General features: G+C 40.4%; 2 protein-coding genes and 1 pseudogene across 6 annotated transcripts; all 3 read right to left on the bottom strand.

The window, feature by feature from the left end:
• Positions 1 to 1,056: 1,056 nt before the first annotated feature.
• LOC121055797 lies at positions 1,057 to 1,922 on the bottom strand (annotated as a pseudogene).
• A 1,084-nt stretch (positions 1,923 to 3,006) lies between these two features.
• Positions 3,007 to 8,623, bottom strand: LOC102708564 (pentatricopeptide repeat-containing protein At3g62890-like). 5 transcript variants are annotated; one of them, XR_005812792.1, is made up of 8 exons: positions 8,247 to 8,623; positions 8,085 to 8,155; positions 7,639 to 7,912; positions 5,110 to 6,890; positions 4,455 to 4,573; positions 4,290 to 4,361; positions 3,823 to 3,948; positions 3,007 to 3,722 (listed from the first exon to the last, which is right to left on the bottom strand). XR_005812792.1 is itself a non-coding variant. In XM_040529007.1 (4 exons), the coding sequence occupies exons 3-4, from the start codon at positions 7,651 to 7,653 to the stop codon at positions 5,106 to 5,108; spliced, it is 1,800 nt and encodes a 599-aa protein (XP_040384941.1). In that variant the 5' UTR covers positions 7,654 to 7,912; positions 8,085 to 8,155; positions 8,247 to 8,623. The 5 variants fall into 5 exon arrangements, 1 of the variants encoding a protein (XP_040384941.1); XR_005812793.1 differs by having other exon boundaries at positions 3,845 to 3,948; XR_001551490.2 differs by lacking the exon at positions 5,110 to 6,890.
• A 3,137-nt stretch (positions 8,624 to 11,760) lies between these two features.
• On the bottom strand, positions 11,761 to 12,692 carry LOC121055800 (calmodulin-binding protein 25-like). The gene has a single exon (XM_040529078.1). It carries the CDS (start codon positions 12,687 to 12,689, stop codon positions 12,162 to 12,164), a length of 528 nt encoding a protein of 175 aa, XP_040385012.1. The 5' UTR covers positions 12,690 to 12,692; the 3' UTR covers positions 11,761 to 12,161.
• Between the last annotated feature and the right edge of the window lie 4,440 nt (positions 12,693 to 17,132).

Genomic DNA, 17,132 nt, shown 5'->3' with positions numbered 1-17,132 from the left:
CACAAGTTTGTTGCCCCCCAGATTTCCACCCCACGCGCTCCTTGCAGAAATATACACCTCTAATTGTCCTTTCTTTATCGAGTTCCTTACTCCCTCCGTAAAAAAAACGAATTCTTCGATTTCCGTGTCCAACGTTTGACCATCTGTCTTTTTTAAAATTTTTTTAAGAAATTAGAAAAAAATTAGCCACACGTAAAGTACTGTTCATGATTTATCTGCTAATAAAAACAAAAATATCAATCGCAAAAAAATTTTGAATAAGACGAAAAGTCAAAAATTAAAGGTAAAAAGTAAAAAATTGATTTATTTTAGGACGGAGGAAGTATTTGCTTTGAACATTGACGCGTAATCTTGGCTTCTAGAGGTGGCCACTTGTAAGCACCAACCAGGTCAACATCATGGCTACATTTAAGTGTTTAACACACATTTTTATTTGTTTTTTCTCCCCTCAAACATATATTAATTTCGGAATCAAAATATCTATCATTATAGCAATGTCACTATAGAAACTGATGTATGATGTATGGATTCCGAAGTGGAACAGTATGGATTCCGAAGTGGAACCCATAATGGTATTTTTATAGTAGTAGAGGATACAAGCTCATGAATCTCACCAGCCACACCAAAACTGTACTCTTTCTTCATTTACACCGTACCTCAGTATGTGAAATGTGAAGCTCTCAGATCTCAACTCTAATACTTCCTTATCTAAAAAGATCTAGCTAGATGATTATTATTATATAATGGGTTGATTAATATAATTGCATCTCACAGTCAAACTTTCGGAGGACTAATGCAACCCTGCTCTGCTCCAACTGAATTGTTAGCTTCATCTTAACGTATCTTAGTGTCTAAGCAGCATTTACATGCTATTGCCCCATAATGGTTTGGTGCATTAATTATAGTTAGCTACTTAGCTAAACCCAAAATGCATTAAGCACTTTACTAACTGTACTAATATATGACTACAATTTTTTTTCTTCATTTTGTTCATTCATAGTCAGGAGAAATTAGAAAATATGGCGGAAATGGCAACAACCAAATGAAAAAGGGTGTATTTATTCATATATGCTACTGGAGCAGCTAAAAACCAAGAGAGAAATAAGAGGCAATCGATCAAACAGGCAAAAGAAGAGCTGCAGTGAAGTGTGCTACTCCACAATTCACGAAAATCTAAATCCTGTAAAAATTAAGAACCTTGAGGCTGCTGCTGGAACTAAGCAGAAGGAAGATCGCATCAAACATAACAATTAAGTAGGTAGCATAAATTAATACTGATGCTAAAACCTCTTCCATGTATATATGAGACATCGTAGGCATAAATTAACAAGCACACGAACAGAGAATCAGAGAGATGCCTCTGTTCGTCGATCTTGTCTTGCTCTTAATTACATCTATGCAGAATCAGAAATCGATCGATATGATTTACAGAAGATCCCACGAGTCCAAGGTCGGGAACCCATTTTTGCTGTTGCTATTGCTGGTGTTGTAATGAGGCGCCGCTCCTCCTACCAACGCCAGCGAGACGTCGCGACCGCGGCCTCCGTCCGCGGGACGACCAGTGCCTCCCCGCCGAGCAGGAACGCCGACGTGTCGAGAGTCGGCAGCATCAGAGGAGCGCGCACCGGGCGGACGAGCTCCGTCGGCGGAGAGAGCGCAGGCGGAGGCGGCGGGAGGTCGTCCGCGCCGGTGAACTGGTGCACCATGCGGCGGAAGTTGGCCGGGTCGGCGCTGATGTAGGTGGTGGGCTGCCGCCGCGACGGGCGCGGGCGGCGCTTGGCGACGCGGCGGTGGTGGTGCAGAGTGCCAGCGATGGCGGGCGGCGGCGGGGGCATGAGGTGGTGGCGGTCGGGAGGGAGCCAGGGGGAGGTGGAGTCCACCATGTGCACGGCGGCGGTGGGCATGGCGGCGAGGTGGAGATGGAGCGGAGGGAGAGAGACGATTCAGCCGACACATGGTGGCCTATATATTAAGATTTTTTTATTAGTATATTTTTATTTATTAATAAAATTAAGAAAAAGCCGCGTAATGTTCTCAACAATTGAATCTTTTAGCCATACACTATGGAGGGCATATTATGCTTCTAAGTTTATAGCATGCATTTATTCAATGACACAAACGAATGAGCTAAGTATTACTTAAAAAGCTGTCATAACTCATAACAACTTCTTTAAGAAGAAATTACGATGAAAATTTTTAACAGAATAATCGTACCTATACGAGAGATTATAAGATATTTTGATTTTCCTAATACATACGGATAATATAATAACAAATATATGTGTATATATATATATATATATATATATATATGAAAATTAGATCTTCTATCAGGTGTAACTACTTCTTTACGTCTAAGGTAACTCCATATCCGTTTCTGCTCTTATCCAGGGAGTAGCTACACCTGGTATATGTTAAAACCCAAAATAGAGAAGTGTCGTTTAAAAGATTAAGGAGCGAACATGTAATTATCCGTGGTCTGTTAGCTCAAAAGAATGGGATCTAACCAAAGCAAATTGTCAATTTCATTTCAGAGGCCATTATAGTTTGATTCTTGGAAAGAAAATCCATAGAACCGGCCTATTTCTGTGTTTTAATAAAAGAAATCTGATGCTTTTTGAGAACGTATCACAAGGTATTGTAAAATTTTGATATCTCTAACTACCTACTTAGTCTTGAGGTATCAAAGTTTTATATTTAACATATGCCATCTCGAGAGATCTTTTCAAGAATGATAACATTGTTTTAAATACAATATGTACATATATTATATCACATGTCTTATGCGGTACCTTAGACACGACATTTCCCTCATCTTTTGGTTTAGGGCATCCCCAACATATATGGGCTTTTTAGTCTATATAGATAAACCCATGTAGGTGGTCTCTTGCTGTTTTAATTTACACCATATATAAAGATATAAAGATATCAATGGACATAAGTTAAGACTCTCTTACGAGAGAGTGAAGAGAGATAATATATTTTAATTCATATAGGTATCCTTGTAGCTAAATGTAGCTCATCGTACTTTATTTCATGTCCAGAGACAGTTAACTACATGAGAGGAGCTAATCATGTTTAAACCTCAACCAACAATGATCAGAGATGTTTAGGAGTAATGGATAAACTACTCTTGATAAGGATAACTCTGTGTGGATAAGGCAGAAGCTTCTTTCTCCAACATTTTATTCTCCTGTGATTTTATCAACCAGCTGCTGAGTTTCTTCTCTTGTAGGCTTCTCAAAATGTAAACGCCAAATTGCCAATATACCTAATGGGAAACATGCCAGATTTACAGTATCCACAAAAGAATCAACAAGCATCCTAGGAGGGATTGGGGTCCATTTAGATCTGCTCAATGCTAAACTCAGATTTTTGGTCCTTAATCTGAGCCTTAATTTCTATACAAATATGTTATCGTTGGACAAATTACTCTCCTTATCAGGGCAAAGAGTCCATATTTTCTTCTTCCCGCTTCCTTTTCTCTTAGGTCAAACAAAGCAATGGCATGTGCCATACTGCCATCTAGTTTCATCCAATACAAATATAGAGAGCGAAAAAAGAGAGAAGCAAATAAGCCTGATGTGAATTTTATTCATCATTTCCTATGAGTTACATTATGCAGTAGTGCTTCAAGATACAAGCATATATATACAGCTGGCTCGTATTCGCATATCACATCTTATGTATTACTCGTATGACTTGCCATCTGAGCAATATCACTGCAAAGAGCCAACAAGAGGTTACCTAACTCACCGTAAAGATCTTGCATTTGTATATATCTAGGAAAGCTCAAGCGTGATATCCAGGGAGAAATAATACCATTGTTTCAAGGAAAGATCACCTATTCTTCTCCAGTCCAGTAAGGTAAGCAGCCTCTGCCAAAGATGCAAAAAGACTTCCTTTACCCGCATCACTTCTCCATACGGCATATTCACTAACAAAAGCCTGAACCAAAACATATTAAGAAATATATTTAATGGCTAACAGGATGAGAATACATCAATAGGCAGTGGGTCAATAATGTGACAAGTAAAAAAGCAAGAGAAGCAACAAGGTTCCCAAGATTATCCAAAACATGGAAACATTATCACACAAGACTTAGATGCACCCTGGATGTTACTGAATTGTTTATTAAGAAATAGAGAACTGAGATCATCCTGAGAATAATACCAAGAGAGATGTCATCAAGTTCCACAAATTGGGAGATTTTGCAATACTGTTTGACAAGCATCTTCCCCCAAATGAAAAGGTTCACAGAGCAATGGAAGTCCAGGCATACAACATACCTTGGGCCCATTACGAGATGATCTGTCAAATGTATTCTTCATCGAAAACAAAGTCCTAGAATCAGTATACACCTGGAAGAAGAAGCGCTGTTAGAATTTGATAAAATGGGAATGGCAGTGACATTGGTGACAAAGAATGAGAACTCCAGAGAATGAGTAGTTTACATGGAAATCATATAAATCAGCAGGATGGTCAAGTGGTCTTGATGAATAATCACAACTTGAAATCATTTGGATGTCCGGACAGGCCTCCCTTATAGCATTATAAAACTTGACGTAATTACCTGTATAATAACAAAGAGAATATCATGAATGTGCCTAAAAGGAGAATTTAACCGCTGCTTTCTACAGAGTAAAATGAGAATATCATTGGAGCTTGTGATTGAATATAAATAGTTTTAAAGAAATTACCATATTTTAGTATCTTTTTGCTACCAGGACTCGTTTTCTTGTCTTGCTAATCCTAGTTTATTTGCAAGGATAGAAAATGAGAGCATTTATGACTAAAAAGAATACTTGTCTTATGTATCAGTCCTCATCCAGAACTCACTTTTATTTTTACAGAAACTTTTTGTTTTTCTTACAATTAACCATCTGTAAAGTGACTAAAAGAACACTCAGACAGATATGAGGTATGCGCATTGTGACAAACTACAGTTGCTGTATGAACTGTGATAGCTGATATTGAACCATGCGAGCTACAACTGAATGGAACGTTATCTAAAGCGAATGTGTAAAATTGTAAGAACTATGCGAGCACAATTGAATTGTGCGAGAAATCTACAGCACATTGTAATGTACAACACAATTGAGTATTCACCAGAAATCTCCACAAGAACATTCCCCTTCTCTGAAGTGATGGAACCGGGTGCGGTCCCTCATGACAATCTCTCTACCATACACCCGAGAGACGAGCTTTGCGCTCTCATGGCAGTCGGCACACACCCGGAGGTTCTTGATGATCCTGATGGGAGTTCCTGGATCCGAAGCGATGAGAGCAAAGGGAATGGCGAGCCTCTCGCTGTGGTAGGTCAGTGTATCCGCCTTGTCCTCCTCTTCGACATCAAACAACACAGATGTGGTGCTTGACCGGTGCCCATGTTCACTTAATCTAGCCTCGATCTCTTCAACCATGGTATATATCTCCTTTGAGGCAGGATGCGTCTTGTCACCCACCAAGAACTCATGGAGAACTCCATTCATGTCTAGGAGGCTTGATCCAGGGCTCTTGTCAATGCCCATGGACTTCATCTCCTTCCTCGTCTTCTTGGCTTCCTCCCATCGGTTCATTCTAGCATACAAGTTGGCAATCAGGACATGGTTTCCACTGTCATCCGGGTCATGTTGCCTCAATTCAGTGATCATCCTCTCGCCGAGCTCCAGATTGCCATGAATGTCGCATGCCCGGATCAAAGATCTGTATATCGCAGCATTTGGCACAATGGGCATTTCATGGATTAGCTTCTCGGCATCATCGAGTCGACCTGCCCGGCTCAGCATGTCAACCACGCATCCGTAGTGCTCAATCCTTGGCTCAATCCCGAATTCGATCTCCATTTTGTCAAAGTACTCCAGCCCTTCATCCACCAATTCAGCATGGGCACAAGAACACAACACGGACAAAATAGTGACGCCATCCACGGGCACACCCGAGCCACGCATTCTATCAAACAGGTCAAGGGCAGCACGACCATGACCGTGGGCGGCCAAGCCTTGGAGCATCGCATTGTAACAACGCGTGTCTCTGTCCGAAGCAGTGGCAAAGACATGCTCGGCTAGGTCCAGCCTCCCGCACCCGGCGTACATCTCAACAAGCGCGGTGGTCACGATGCGGTTGATAGCAAGCTGGCGCTTCACGAGATAGGTGTGCGCCCATACACCGTGGCCTAGAGCGCCAAGCTCACCACACGCGCCAATGACGGCGACGAGAGTGATCTCGTTGGGCCTAACGGTTCCTAGGGAAATCATCCGTGAAAAGAGCTCAAGGATAGCATCCGCAGCAGACGAGGCACAACGCATGTAGGCGGAGAGTAGCGCGTTCCAGGCCGGCAGGTCGGGGCAAGCGATCCGATCGAACACCCGGCGGCACGAGGCGATCCTACCGCAGCGAGTGAAGACGTCAAGCAGCACGGCCCGAGGACACGATCGCAGGAGGCGGCATGAGCACCGAGGAATTTGACTGAATGGGTGGCGAGCGCGAGGGCGACGGTCGGGGGCGCGGCGCGGAAGAGCAGCGGGTAGGTGAAGGCGTTCGGCCGGAGGAGCGGTGGCGACGACATGGGAGAGGAGAGGGAGAGGAGAGAGTAGAGGGAGAGCGCGGAGGGGAGGCAACGTGGGGAGGAAGCGGCGAAGAGGAGGGAGTTGGCGAGGAAGGTGGTGGGCGGGAGCGAGGAGCAGAGGAGACGGTGGGAGATGGGGAGGGCAGGGGAGGCGAGGCGGAGGAGGAGGGACATGTTTGGGGAGTGGCATGCAAGCCCGGTGGTGAGGAGGAGCGCGTGGAGCTGCGAAGAGGCGCGGTAGGAGCGCGTCACGGCAGCGGCGGAGCATGGGAAGCGGGTCAGCGGCACGGCGGGCGAGTGCTGCCTCCGCTGCTGGGCCCATCTGCATGTTGGGAATTAATTCATTTCGTTATTTCTGAAGTATTCTAGAATAATCTAACATATACTTTATCTCATATCTAGAAATGTAAAGTTCTAGATAATATTTGCAAGTCAATAGCTACTAGAAAATTAGAGTGTAGTCTAAATAAATCCTACACAATCTAGTGTCTCTTGTATGTGCCAATAAATATGCATGGGTTGTGTACATTTTGGAGTGAATGAAAGAATCACTCTATTTTCCTCAGAAGCCCAAACCATAAGTAAGAAACAAACAAGCAATCAGGACTGAATCTGATTCAGGAAAACCAAATAAAATTTGGATGTAGCCTGGCCTGGGGATCCATTCCACAAGGAAGGCCATGAGATAAAAAAAGGATTTAAAACAACAAAAAAATCCATTCTGAAGTAAAAAAAGAAAAGAATACGGAGTACTAATGTGAAATAAGAAGCAAGCTTGGGTCGGTTGGCTTCCATCATGTATGTCCCTCAGAATGCCTATTCTCAACAGTGCATATGGATGGAATTATACATCGATCGCTTCCTTCAACCTCACACTCACAGGCAGCATAATGCCATGTGGAGGGAGCACCAACTCGACTAAACTGAATCAATTGCTCGGATTACTAAACTGCTCATCACTGGGACAGACCAGATGGAACTCGCATGCCTCAGCAACTAATCAATCATGTGTAAGAGAAAAATGCAAGGGTAAACTAGGCAGAAATGGAGAGCAATAGATTGGTACTTACTGCTCCATGGCCCATGGAGGTAGCAGCCTGGAGTCCCGCCGCCGCAGGGGCAAGGAAAGGAATGGAGGCGGACTCCGCAGGGGCAAGGACAGGAATGGAGGCGGACGGAGAGGCGAGGAACCAGCGACAGCAAAAATGGGGGCGTGGCTCGCCCCCATTAAAATGGAAATGTACATGAATAATCAAAAATTTACCATTTTAATTTTTACCACTTTGTTATGTCGCCTTTCCCTAGCCTTTCTTATTCATCTTCTATTGTTCTCAATTATCAAACCTACCAATTAGTAAATCACAAATTTACGGATCATGAAATGAGAATAAAAAAATCACAAATTTACTACTCAATTTTCAGTATATGAAATCATGAAATGAGATTCACAAATTCAGAAGTTCACTAATCAGTTTTCAGTATATGAATTCACAAATGGACAAATGGTCAATCAAACCTGCCTGCCGGTGTGCAAATGGATGCCTCGGGGTGGTTCTTGCTCCATTCCTCAATCAGGTCCAGAGAAAGCTGTGACATTTACAGAGCAACAAAATCAGACGAGCACTTCACGAGAACGATGCTTGATTCGGCGACGAAAATTTACCATGTGTTTAACTACCTGTTCTCGGCGAGACCCATCTGGATGACACCGCCACGGTTACGTCGCAGGTCGAATGGGTTCGTGTCGTAGGCATTCCCCCCGTCGAAGTACGACAAGTCCCCGCCCAGGTCGCGGTCTCCCGTCCCCGCCTCCCCGGACCCGCCTGACCGAGCCGCCGAGGGACGCCCGATGCCGGCGCCACCCTGCCCCGACGACCTCCTCGCCTGCAGCCTGCTCCGCAGGGCCGGCTGGCGGCCGCACGCCGCCCGCTCCTCCGCCTCGGCGCCTCCCGCCCTACGCTCTCCGGCGCTCCGCGCGCTCCGCGCGCTCACCCGCCGCCGGACGCCCGAACCCAGCCACCACCGATGCCCCAAGCAACACCCCGAAATCCCAAGTGTCGTGTGCTCAGCTAGGGCTAGACAATACGGGCTGTGGGCTTTAGTGAGGTGCCAGTGAACTTTCTCGTGACGCCATTAATTTTTTATATATATTTGATTATTTATTTTATTTAAAAATTTACATAATTATTAGTTATTTTATACTTTATAATATAAGATGTTTGATTTTTTTGGTTGCAACGTTTGATTATTCGTCTTATTCAAAAATTTAGTATAAATATAAAAAATGACAAGTCGTGCTTAAAGTTCTTTTGATAATAAAAAAAGTCACAAGCAAAATAAATGATATTTCTATATTTTTTTAAATAAGACAAAGGGTCAAACATTGTCACCAAAAAAGTCAAACATTTTATATTATGAAACGGAGGGAGTATCTTTTATTTATTGTTAAATATACTTTTATGTATATATATAGCTTTACATTTTTTTAAAAAAATAAATAAGACGAAAGTCAACGATGCTAAATATTTAGGGACAGAGGAAGTAGCCTACTAGACTTGTCCTTTAGTCTGTATGAGTTGAAATAGACTCTTGTTTCTGTTTTATTGAATACATATATGTATACATAGTGTATATATATTTTGTCAAAAATCTTAGATATACATACGAATACCTTTAACTAATGGCGGGCCCGCTCTGAGTGGTTATCTTTAGGTATTTGAGTTTTTTTTATTTTCATAGAATTTTTAAAGTATTACACTGTACTTTGGAACTGGATTGCTTTTACCTATTTGTTTTGCTTGCTCTCAAGGGAGAACCTATAGTGATTCTTCCGGGGTCCTCGGACTCCGGATAAATTGTCCGATTCCTACTAAATTATATCATATTAATTAGTGTACAAGTACAAAAATTAGATGATTAGTATGTATTGGACCTCCGGTAATTTCTATTTTGGGTTCACCACTGCCAGGGGCAAACCTATAGTCATTCTCCCAGGGTCCTCGGACCCCAGGTGAATTATCCAATTCCTACTAAATTATATCATATTAATTAGTACACAAGTACAAAAATTAGATAATTAGTATGTATTGGACCCCAGTAATTTCTATTCTGGTTTTGCCACTGCTTGCTCTATATGTTGTTTTCACCTTTATTGGCATTTTTTCTCAGGTTCTAGCTGCTAAGTTTCTAGCCCTCGCATGGAATGTGATCCTGTCATTTAAATCACACAAGGCACTTACTGTGGAATAGGTAATATTGTATGGTGCATGGACATGCAATATGATACCTTTGATTCAAATTCTCATATTAATTTATTTTTTTAAATAATTCATATCAATTTGTTTGAAGCGAGTGTCCAATGTAACCACTTTTCCCACGAGGTTAGTTGGGTACATCTCACGGGAAAATTGGTTACATCGCATATTTCCATATCGTAAAATCTAAATGGTACGCGCGCATGATTTAGCTTTAACGAGCTACGGGCACTTAGCTGTTCGATCCCAAGTGAGTGACCAGCCCAGCAAAATAAAGAAGCAACCTATCTCGTCAGAAGACTGAATCCTATGTTTCAAATATAATATTCTCTTAAACTACTCATTCGATCTATGATCTGACTACACTGTTGTGTTCGTAACAATTAAATCTTTATAACAAGATCTCATATGATTATATTTTGATGAAACATTACAAATTACTTTTATAATATATCTAAATTACTTTTAGATTTCATTAAGTTATATTTTAGACATATAAAAATTAATTTAATACAACATAAAATTAATTTACATATATTATAGAAGTAATTTAAAACAAAAAGAAAGTAACTTGTCATGACATCAGAAGTAAATCCGTTGTGAGGAAACTATGATATGTTGATTAAATCTAATTTTTAGATAGACTTATGTTTTTACACGTGCAATAGATTTTTTTAATGTCATAACAAGTTTTACTTTTAGTTTAAGTTATTTCTTAAATTTAATACAACATAAAAGTAATTTACATATATATTATAGAAGTAACTTAAAAAAATAACTTATCATGACAGTAGAAGTAAATCCGTCGTGGGGTAACTATAATATGTTGATTAAATCTAATTTTTAGATAGACTTTTGTTTTCCCCACAGTAGATTTCTTTTAATGTCTTAACAAGTTACTTTCTTTTTCCCTTTGTTTTAAGTTACTTATATATGTAAATTGCTTTTAGGTTTTATTAAATTTACTTTTTACGACTAAGTAGTACCAGTAGCTTGCTGTGTGCAAAGATGAAGAAATCATAATTCACGAGCAACCAGGCAGCATCTGCTCGCACCACTACCACAAAGTCTGTTGCCCCCAGATTTCCACCCCACGCGCTCCTTGCAGAAATATACACTCCTAATTGTCCTTTTCTTTATCAAGTTTCTTTTTTTCCCTTGTATATTTAGGTGCAATCTAGTAGCTCATCTTTTCTCTTCTACTTACATTTAAATCTAATTTTGTAATTTTAAATTTAAAGTTTATTTAGGTTTTTTTCATCAAAATTTATTTTTCATCTATTGCTCTAAATCGCTAAAAATATGTATAAAAAGTTTTTATTTATAAATTATTTTTCATGTGCAAATATGTCGAGAGAAAAAAAAATCAAACGATCAACCCCTCGCTGGAAGAGGTGGTCACTTATAAGCACCAACCAGGTCTACATCAAGACTACATTTAAGTGCTTAACAGATATTTTATTTACCTTTCTCCCCTTATTAAGCATGCAAGTTGACCTCACACCAACCTTTTTGTTTTCTTCATTTCCATCGTACCATACCATGTGTGCATATATGACGCAAAGTTCTGAGCTGCAATACTTCCTTTATCTGAAAAGATCTAGCCCGGTGATTATTATTATTATTATTATTATTATTATTATTATTATTATTATATAATTGCATCTCACAATCAATCTTTTAAACGACTGGTGATCATCCCTGTTCTGCTCCAATTGAATTGTTAGCTTCACCTTAACGTATCTTAGTGTCTAAGCAGCATTTACATGCTAATGCCCCCACAATGGTTTGGTGCATTAATTGTAGTTAGCTAAACCCGAATGCAGTAAGCACCTTACTAGAATGTACCAATATCAAACTTTTTTTTTTTGCTTCATTGATCTGTTCATTGTTAGATACTTAAGACTGATAGTCGGGAAAAATAAATGCTGGAAATGGCAAGCAACCAAATGAAACAAGGGCATTTTCATTGAGAGATGCTGCTGGTAGTAATAACTCTATGGAAGGAGTACTCATCAAAAGACTCTAAACCAATAGAAAAACCAAGAACAAATAAAACAGAAGAAAAAAAGAACTGCAGACCTGCAGTGAAGTGTGGTACTCCACAATTAACAAGAAGCTAAACCTGTAAAAATTAAGAACCCTGAGGCTGCCGCAGGAACTCAGTAGGAGGAGCACATCGAGCTTGGTTAACAATCGCCTTAAGAAACATGGGAAAAAAAAATCTGAATTAAGTAAGCAGCATAAACACAGAACCGATAGCCCAATCCATGTTCGTCGATGCTGTCTTACTCTTAATCAATTACAGCCATGCAGAATCAGAAACCGATCGATATGATTTACAGAAGATCCCACGAGTCCAAGGTCGGGAACCCATTTTGGTCGCCGCTGCTGCTACTGCTGCTGCTGTAGTTGCCCCCCGGTGCTCCTATCAACGCCACCGCCGCCGGCGCCGCGGCCTCGGTCTGGGCCGCCGGCTCCGGCGCCCTGCGGCGGAGAAGGAAGGCCGAGGTGTCGAGCGTGGGCAGCATCAGCGCGGCCGAGCCCGCTGGGGCGGGCACTACAGGGTGGAGGAGCTCCGGCCGCGGAGAGAAGGACGGTGGTGGAGGCGGCGGGAGGTTGTCGGCGCCGGTGACCTGGTGCACCATGCGGCGGAAGCTGGCCGGGTCGGCGGTGATGTAGGTGGTGGGCTGGCGCCGCGACGGGCGCGGGCGGCGCTTGGCGACGCGGCGGCTGGTGGCGGCGGCGCGGAGGTGGTGGTGTAGAGTGGCGGTGGCGGGCGGCGAGGGATGCGACATGAGGCGGTGGCGGTCAGGCCAAGGGGAGGCGTAGGTGGAGTCCAGCATGTGCATGGCGGCGGTGAGCATGGATGGATGCTCTGCGCTTGCTGTGACCGAGAGGACCGGCCACAGGGCTGGCCTATATATATAAGTATTATATATTTTATTATTGTATGATAATAAAATTTAGCAATAACCCCTCTACAATTTTATCAACAAATAAATCATTTATCCATACCAGGACGATGTTCTTTTGTTGATGAAGACGAAGAACAAAAGATGAAAAATTATCTAATTTTTTAACAATTATTTAGAGATATAAATCATGAAATTAATTTTCTTAGAAAGTTAAAATATGTTAGAAATGTAATATAATCAACTTTTATATAGAAATATTTTTTTAAATATATCTTTTAGTAGTTCAGAACTAAAAAAACTAAGAGCAATGGTCGAACCAGCACTGGAGGTTCCCTAAGTTTATAACAATTATTTGATGACACAAATAGTTGAATTAAACATGAAAGTTATTTTATAAAAGATACATTTTATTTTTAAAAACACTTTTGAGATTTAATTTTATTTAAGAGAAATTTCAAAAAAGAAAATAAAAAAATCACATTTAGATGGACTTGGCTTTTCTAAGATTGCATTCACAGACTCGTTCACCTCAATGCACCTGTATTATTATGGCAATCAAACAAGTGTTGTTTCTTAAGCAAATATATTACTATATCAATCCAAAAAAGCTTCATTTTCATCTCATCTTGTTTATCCCACAAACACACTATTTTTGAGCAACTATTACATTTAAGTTTAGTAAAATTGATAAGAATGTCCTGGACTTTGAGAAAAATAGAAAGACAAATGTACTGCACTTTGAAAAAAGTTAAGAATATTCTAGTCTTTCTTTTCAGAAGATAGCTTTAAAAAAAATTGGGATGAAGATTGAAGAGAGTATTTACACCTAACTTAATTACTTATATTATTAGTGAACAGAATCATAGGCTACTAGCTAGTCCTATATTACTTTAATGTCAAACATGATCTAGTCAGCTCACATATACGATATGGATGGATTATCAACTGTACTCCACCATTTTTCATGTACGGTCAATTTGATCGGAGAATACACAAGCTAGGGGCCTCAACACAATAATTTGGTCAACGCTAACGAATTAACGAACGCTGGTGCCCGCCCATAGTTTTGAGAGGTGGGCAGATCAGAATCGGGGCGCGCGCGTGCCCCTACTGTTCTAAACTACGAGTACATACTACATTCAATTCAAACACTGATTCATTATACTTGTATTATTTCCCCCCCAAATTCAACTGTTTCATTAGGTTAGTTTTGACCGTGGTACGAGTTAGTTTTGACCGTAGTACGAGTGTATAGCGTCATGTAACTCGTACACCACAAAATTTATATGTACGTGCAATTAATTAACCTAATTAATTAAATCTTAACCTTGCATGTATAAGAGTAAGCGTACGTAGACTTAAAAAGAAATGAAACGGACGTTCTCCGTGTTAGATATAGATATCCGGATTTCATTGTGTAATATATTCGAATATATGATCTAGATTTTAACATGTAATATATTCGAATATATTTATCAGTGTTTTATAATATGACAGGTAGTCTTTTTTATTTTACTCTTTATATCCTAAAATAAGTGATTACTTTGATCAATTTTAAGTAAATTAGTACCAAAGTAAAATGGCATTCCTACTCTTAATTTACTAACCTTTTATTAATGAAAGCATGTACTAACGTTACTTCATGCAATAATTGTGCATGCCCATAATTAGTTCGGTTTCTTAATTGTAAGTCACCTTGTCATATTGGTATTGTGACGTCCATGATTTTTTTTCCCATAAGAGTTTTTATGTAGAAATTTATGTCTGCATTGTGCCCTATTTTATCTACCACTCAGCAATATATAGTTGGAAATCAAATCATGTAGCAGCTGGCAATCGATCGTTTTTGTTGTAAAGAAACCATCAAAGGATGGTTGGCACCTAGCTCATGTGTTTGCTTTATTTATGGTGTTGGCAGTGTGAAAATGGTTGGGTGTAAGCTGAGACTTGTTCGCCTGCTGGCTGGTGGTCAGTGCGAAGTACTACACGGCTGTTGGTTTTGCGGCTTAACTTGACTCTAGGATAGACCTTCTCCTTTGACTGATTATCGTCAAGTCAACCACACATGTATTCATCACATCGTTTTGGACTGCTTCTGCATGCAGTACCGTTAATTACAGCACTAATTATATTCTTCCCTTTTTGTTTGTTTTTGTTGTATCCTTCTTGGGTTGGGAACAGTTTCAGTTGTTAGCTCTTACCTCTATCTCTGAAGTTATCTTCCAGGTCAATTCTTTGGGCAAAACTGCAGACAGTATATACTTGTCTCTGAAAAAATGCCTAATACGAATGGAGGTGTAGTTAATTGAGACGGTCTTTCTTTCTAGCAGTAAAATTGGCACAGGTAGTGCAAGTTCTGTATTACTTGCATGGTTGTTCTGAAACGAGATGGTACAACATGCTTCAAATGTATGCAAGACTCTGTCTGGACCTGTCACTGTTATAAAAATCGACGGGTTTGATCGACCACATATAATTGCTTTTTCTTCAGTAATCCACTGAAATGGAAAGAAGACGATGGATCGATGGAGCCCTTCTTCGCTTTTTTTTTTAAGCCCTGTCGGGGTGTGTATATATTAAACAAGGGGAAAATTTAGAAGATCCAGGTGGATCAAGCAATCAAAGCAAAGGAAGTTTCATGGTGCCGAACTTCAGAAATGGTGGTGATGATGATCTTGTGCGTGCTACATCAGTCAGCTGATTAACGACCCTTCCTGTCTAAATCGACCTCTTTTTTCTAAGACTTCAAACTGGAGGCATGTAATCTCTGCATCAGTCTAGCACAACTGATTGGAATTGAGGTCCAAGCAACCTGGAATACTGACTGAAATTGATGATCAAGATTATGGAAATACCTGACTCTAGTCTATCATCGTGCAGTCTTCAGAGGTCAGAGAGGAAATCGAACAGTTAGCAGTAGTGCGAGAAATGCAAGGCAAATGGTCTAAAATGCAGTGCTATACCTGCTGAAATCTGAAGAGAAGATGGAGCCACACGTATTGTCACACCGATTAAACTATTGAAGTCAAGCAGAAATGTCTTTGGTAGGTCATCCGTTTCTTGACCTCACCATACATGCATATCACACGGATGTACAAGTAACTGCCTGAACAGGAGTCAACTAAGTGAGTCAAATGGGCGGTTCCAGCCTGTTTTGATCGATTGATTCTGATATCTCTTTCGCTCTTGAATTCTATCCACGATTCAAGATGCCACATGCACGTCCATTAATTAGCAGCTAGCATTACGTGGAGAATGAGTTTGCTTCGAGATGCATTTTAGATTGTCAGAGATAATTTGAAACAGATAAATAGGTTATTCTAATAGATTATTAATTTCTCAGTTTCATATTATAAGGCATTTTAGCTATAACTAGATTCATGTATTGGTCGATGTATATTATTTGTATATAGAGAAAATCTAAAAAAGTTATTGACAAACATCTAAGTCTAAGAAATGTTATTGACGAGAGCGAGTTCTAGAAAATGTCATCGTACAAACGAATTTGTCTAAAAAATGTCATCGCCGTTAAGATTCTATCCATTTTTACCGTTAAATATATTGTTCACACTATAGAACAGAACCTAACGGTGATGACATTTTTTTGACAAATTTATTTGTACAATAATATTTTATAGAGCTCACACTCGTCGATGACATTTTCTAGAATTAAGTGTTTGTCAATGACATTGTTAGATTTTCTCTTGTATATATGTCTAGATTCATTACCATCCACATGAATATAAGCAATAGTAAAAAGGCTTACATGATGAAATTGATGTCCATATTACTATAATCTAATAAGCCCCTCAAATTACCCACTTACAATCTATTACTTACTTCAGCTCATCGTAATCTAATTTAACATAGACGCACACGCACCCCCATATATATGGACACACATACACACACATACACTAGCATATCTAGGGTTGACAACGGATCGGGTTTGAGACGGATAGAGCAATTTACCCGTACTCGTGCCTATGGGTAAAATCCGATGCCGGCCTTCGCCCCCAACTCCGGTGGCCGGGGCAACAGGCCCCTGGGGCTCTGGGAGGAGAATGCGGAGGGGGTAACAACTAACCACTCTTCTTCCTCCTTCAACTTTTGGGTTCTAATGACGAGTGTACCATAGATTTGACAGGATGCGTTTCTCTCCTGTGTTCTTGAGGAAATGGGGACATTGAGGGGGGCACTAACTTCCGTTCCGGTAAAAGTTCCAATATTTGGTAGCTCCAGTGATTCCTGCGCTCCACCATACCGCTGCTGCTTTTGCGTTTTTTTTAATTTTTTTTTTACCTTATGGTTTGACTTGTCAGAGGGAAATGACGCACTTTTTCCAACTTAAAATCGCATGAATTCACTCTCAAATGTACAGGTTTTGTTCAT

The sequence above is a fragment of the Oryza brachyantha genome, chromosome 11 (assembly GCF_000231095.2).
Source record: "Oryza brachyantha chromosome 11, ObraRS2, whole genome shotgun sequence".
NCBI lineage: Eukaryota > Viridiplantae > Streptophyta > Magnoliopsida > Poales > Poaceae > Oryza > Oryza brachyantha.
This window is presented reverse-complemented; position numbering and strand designations above follow the sequence as displayed.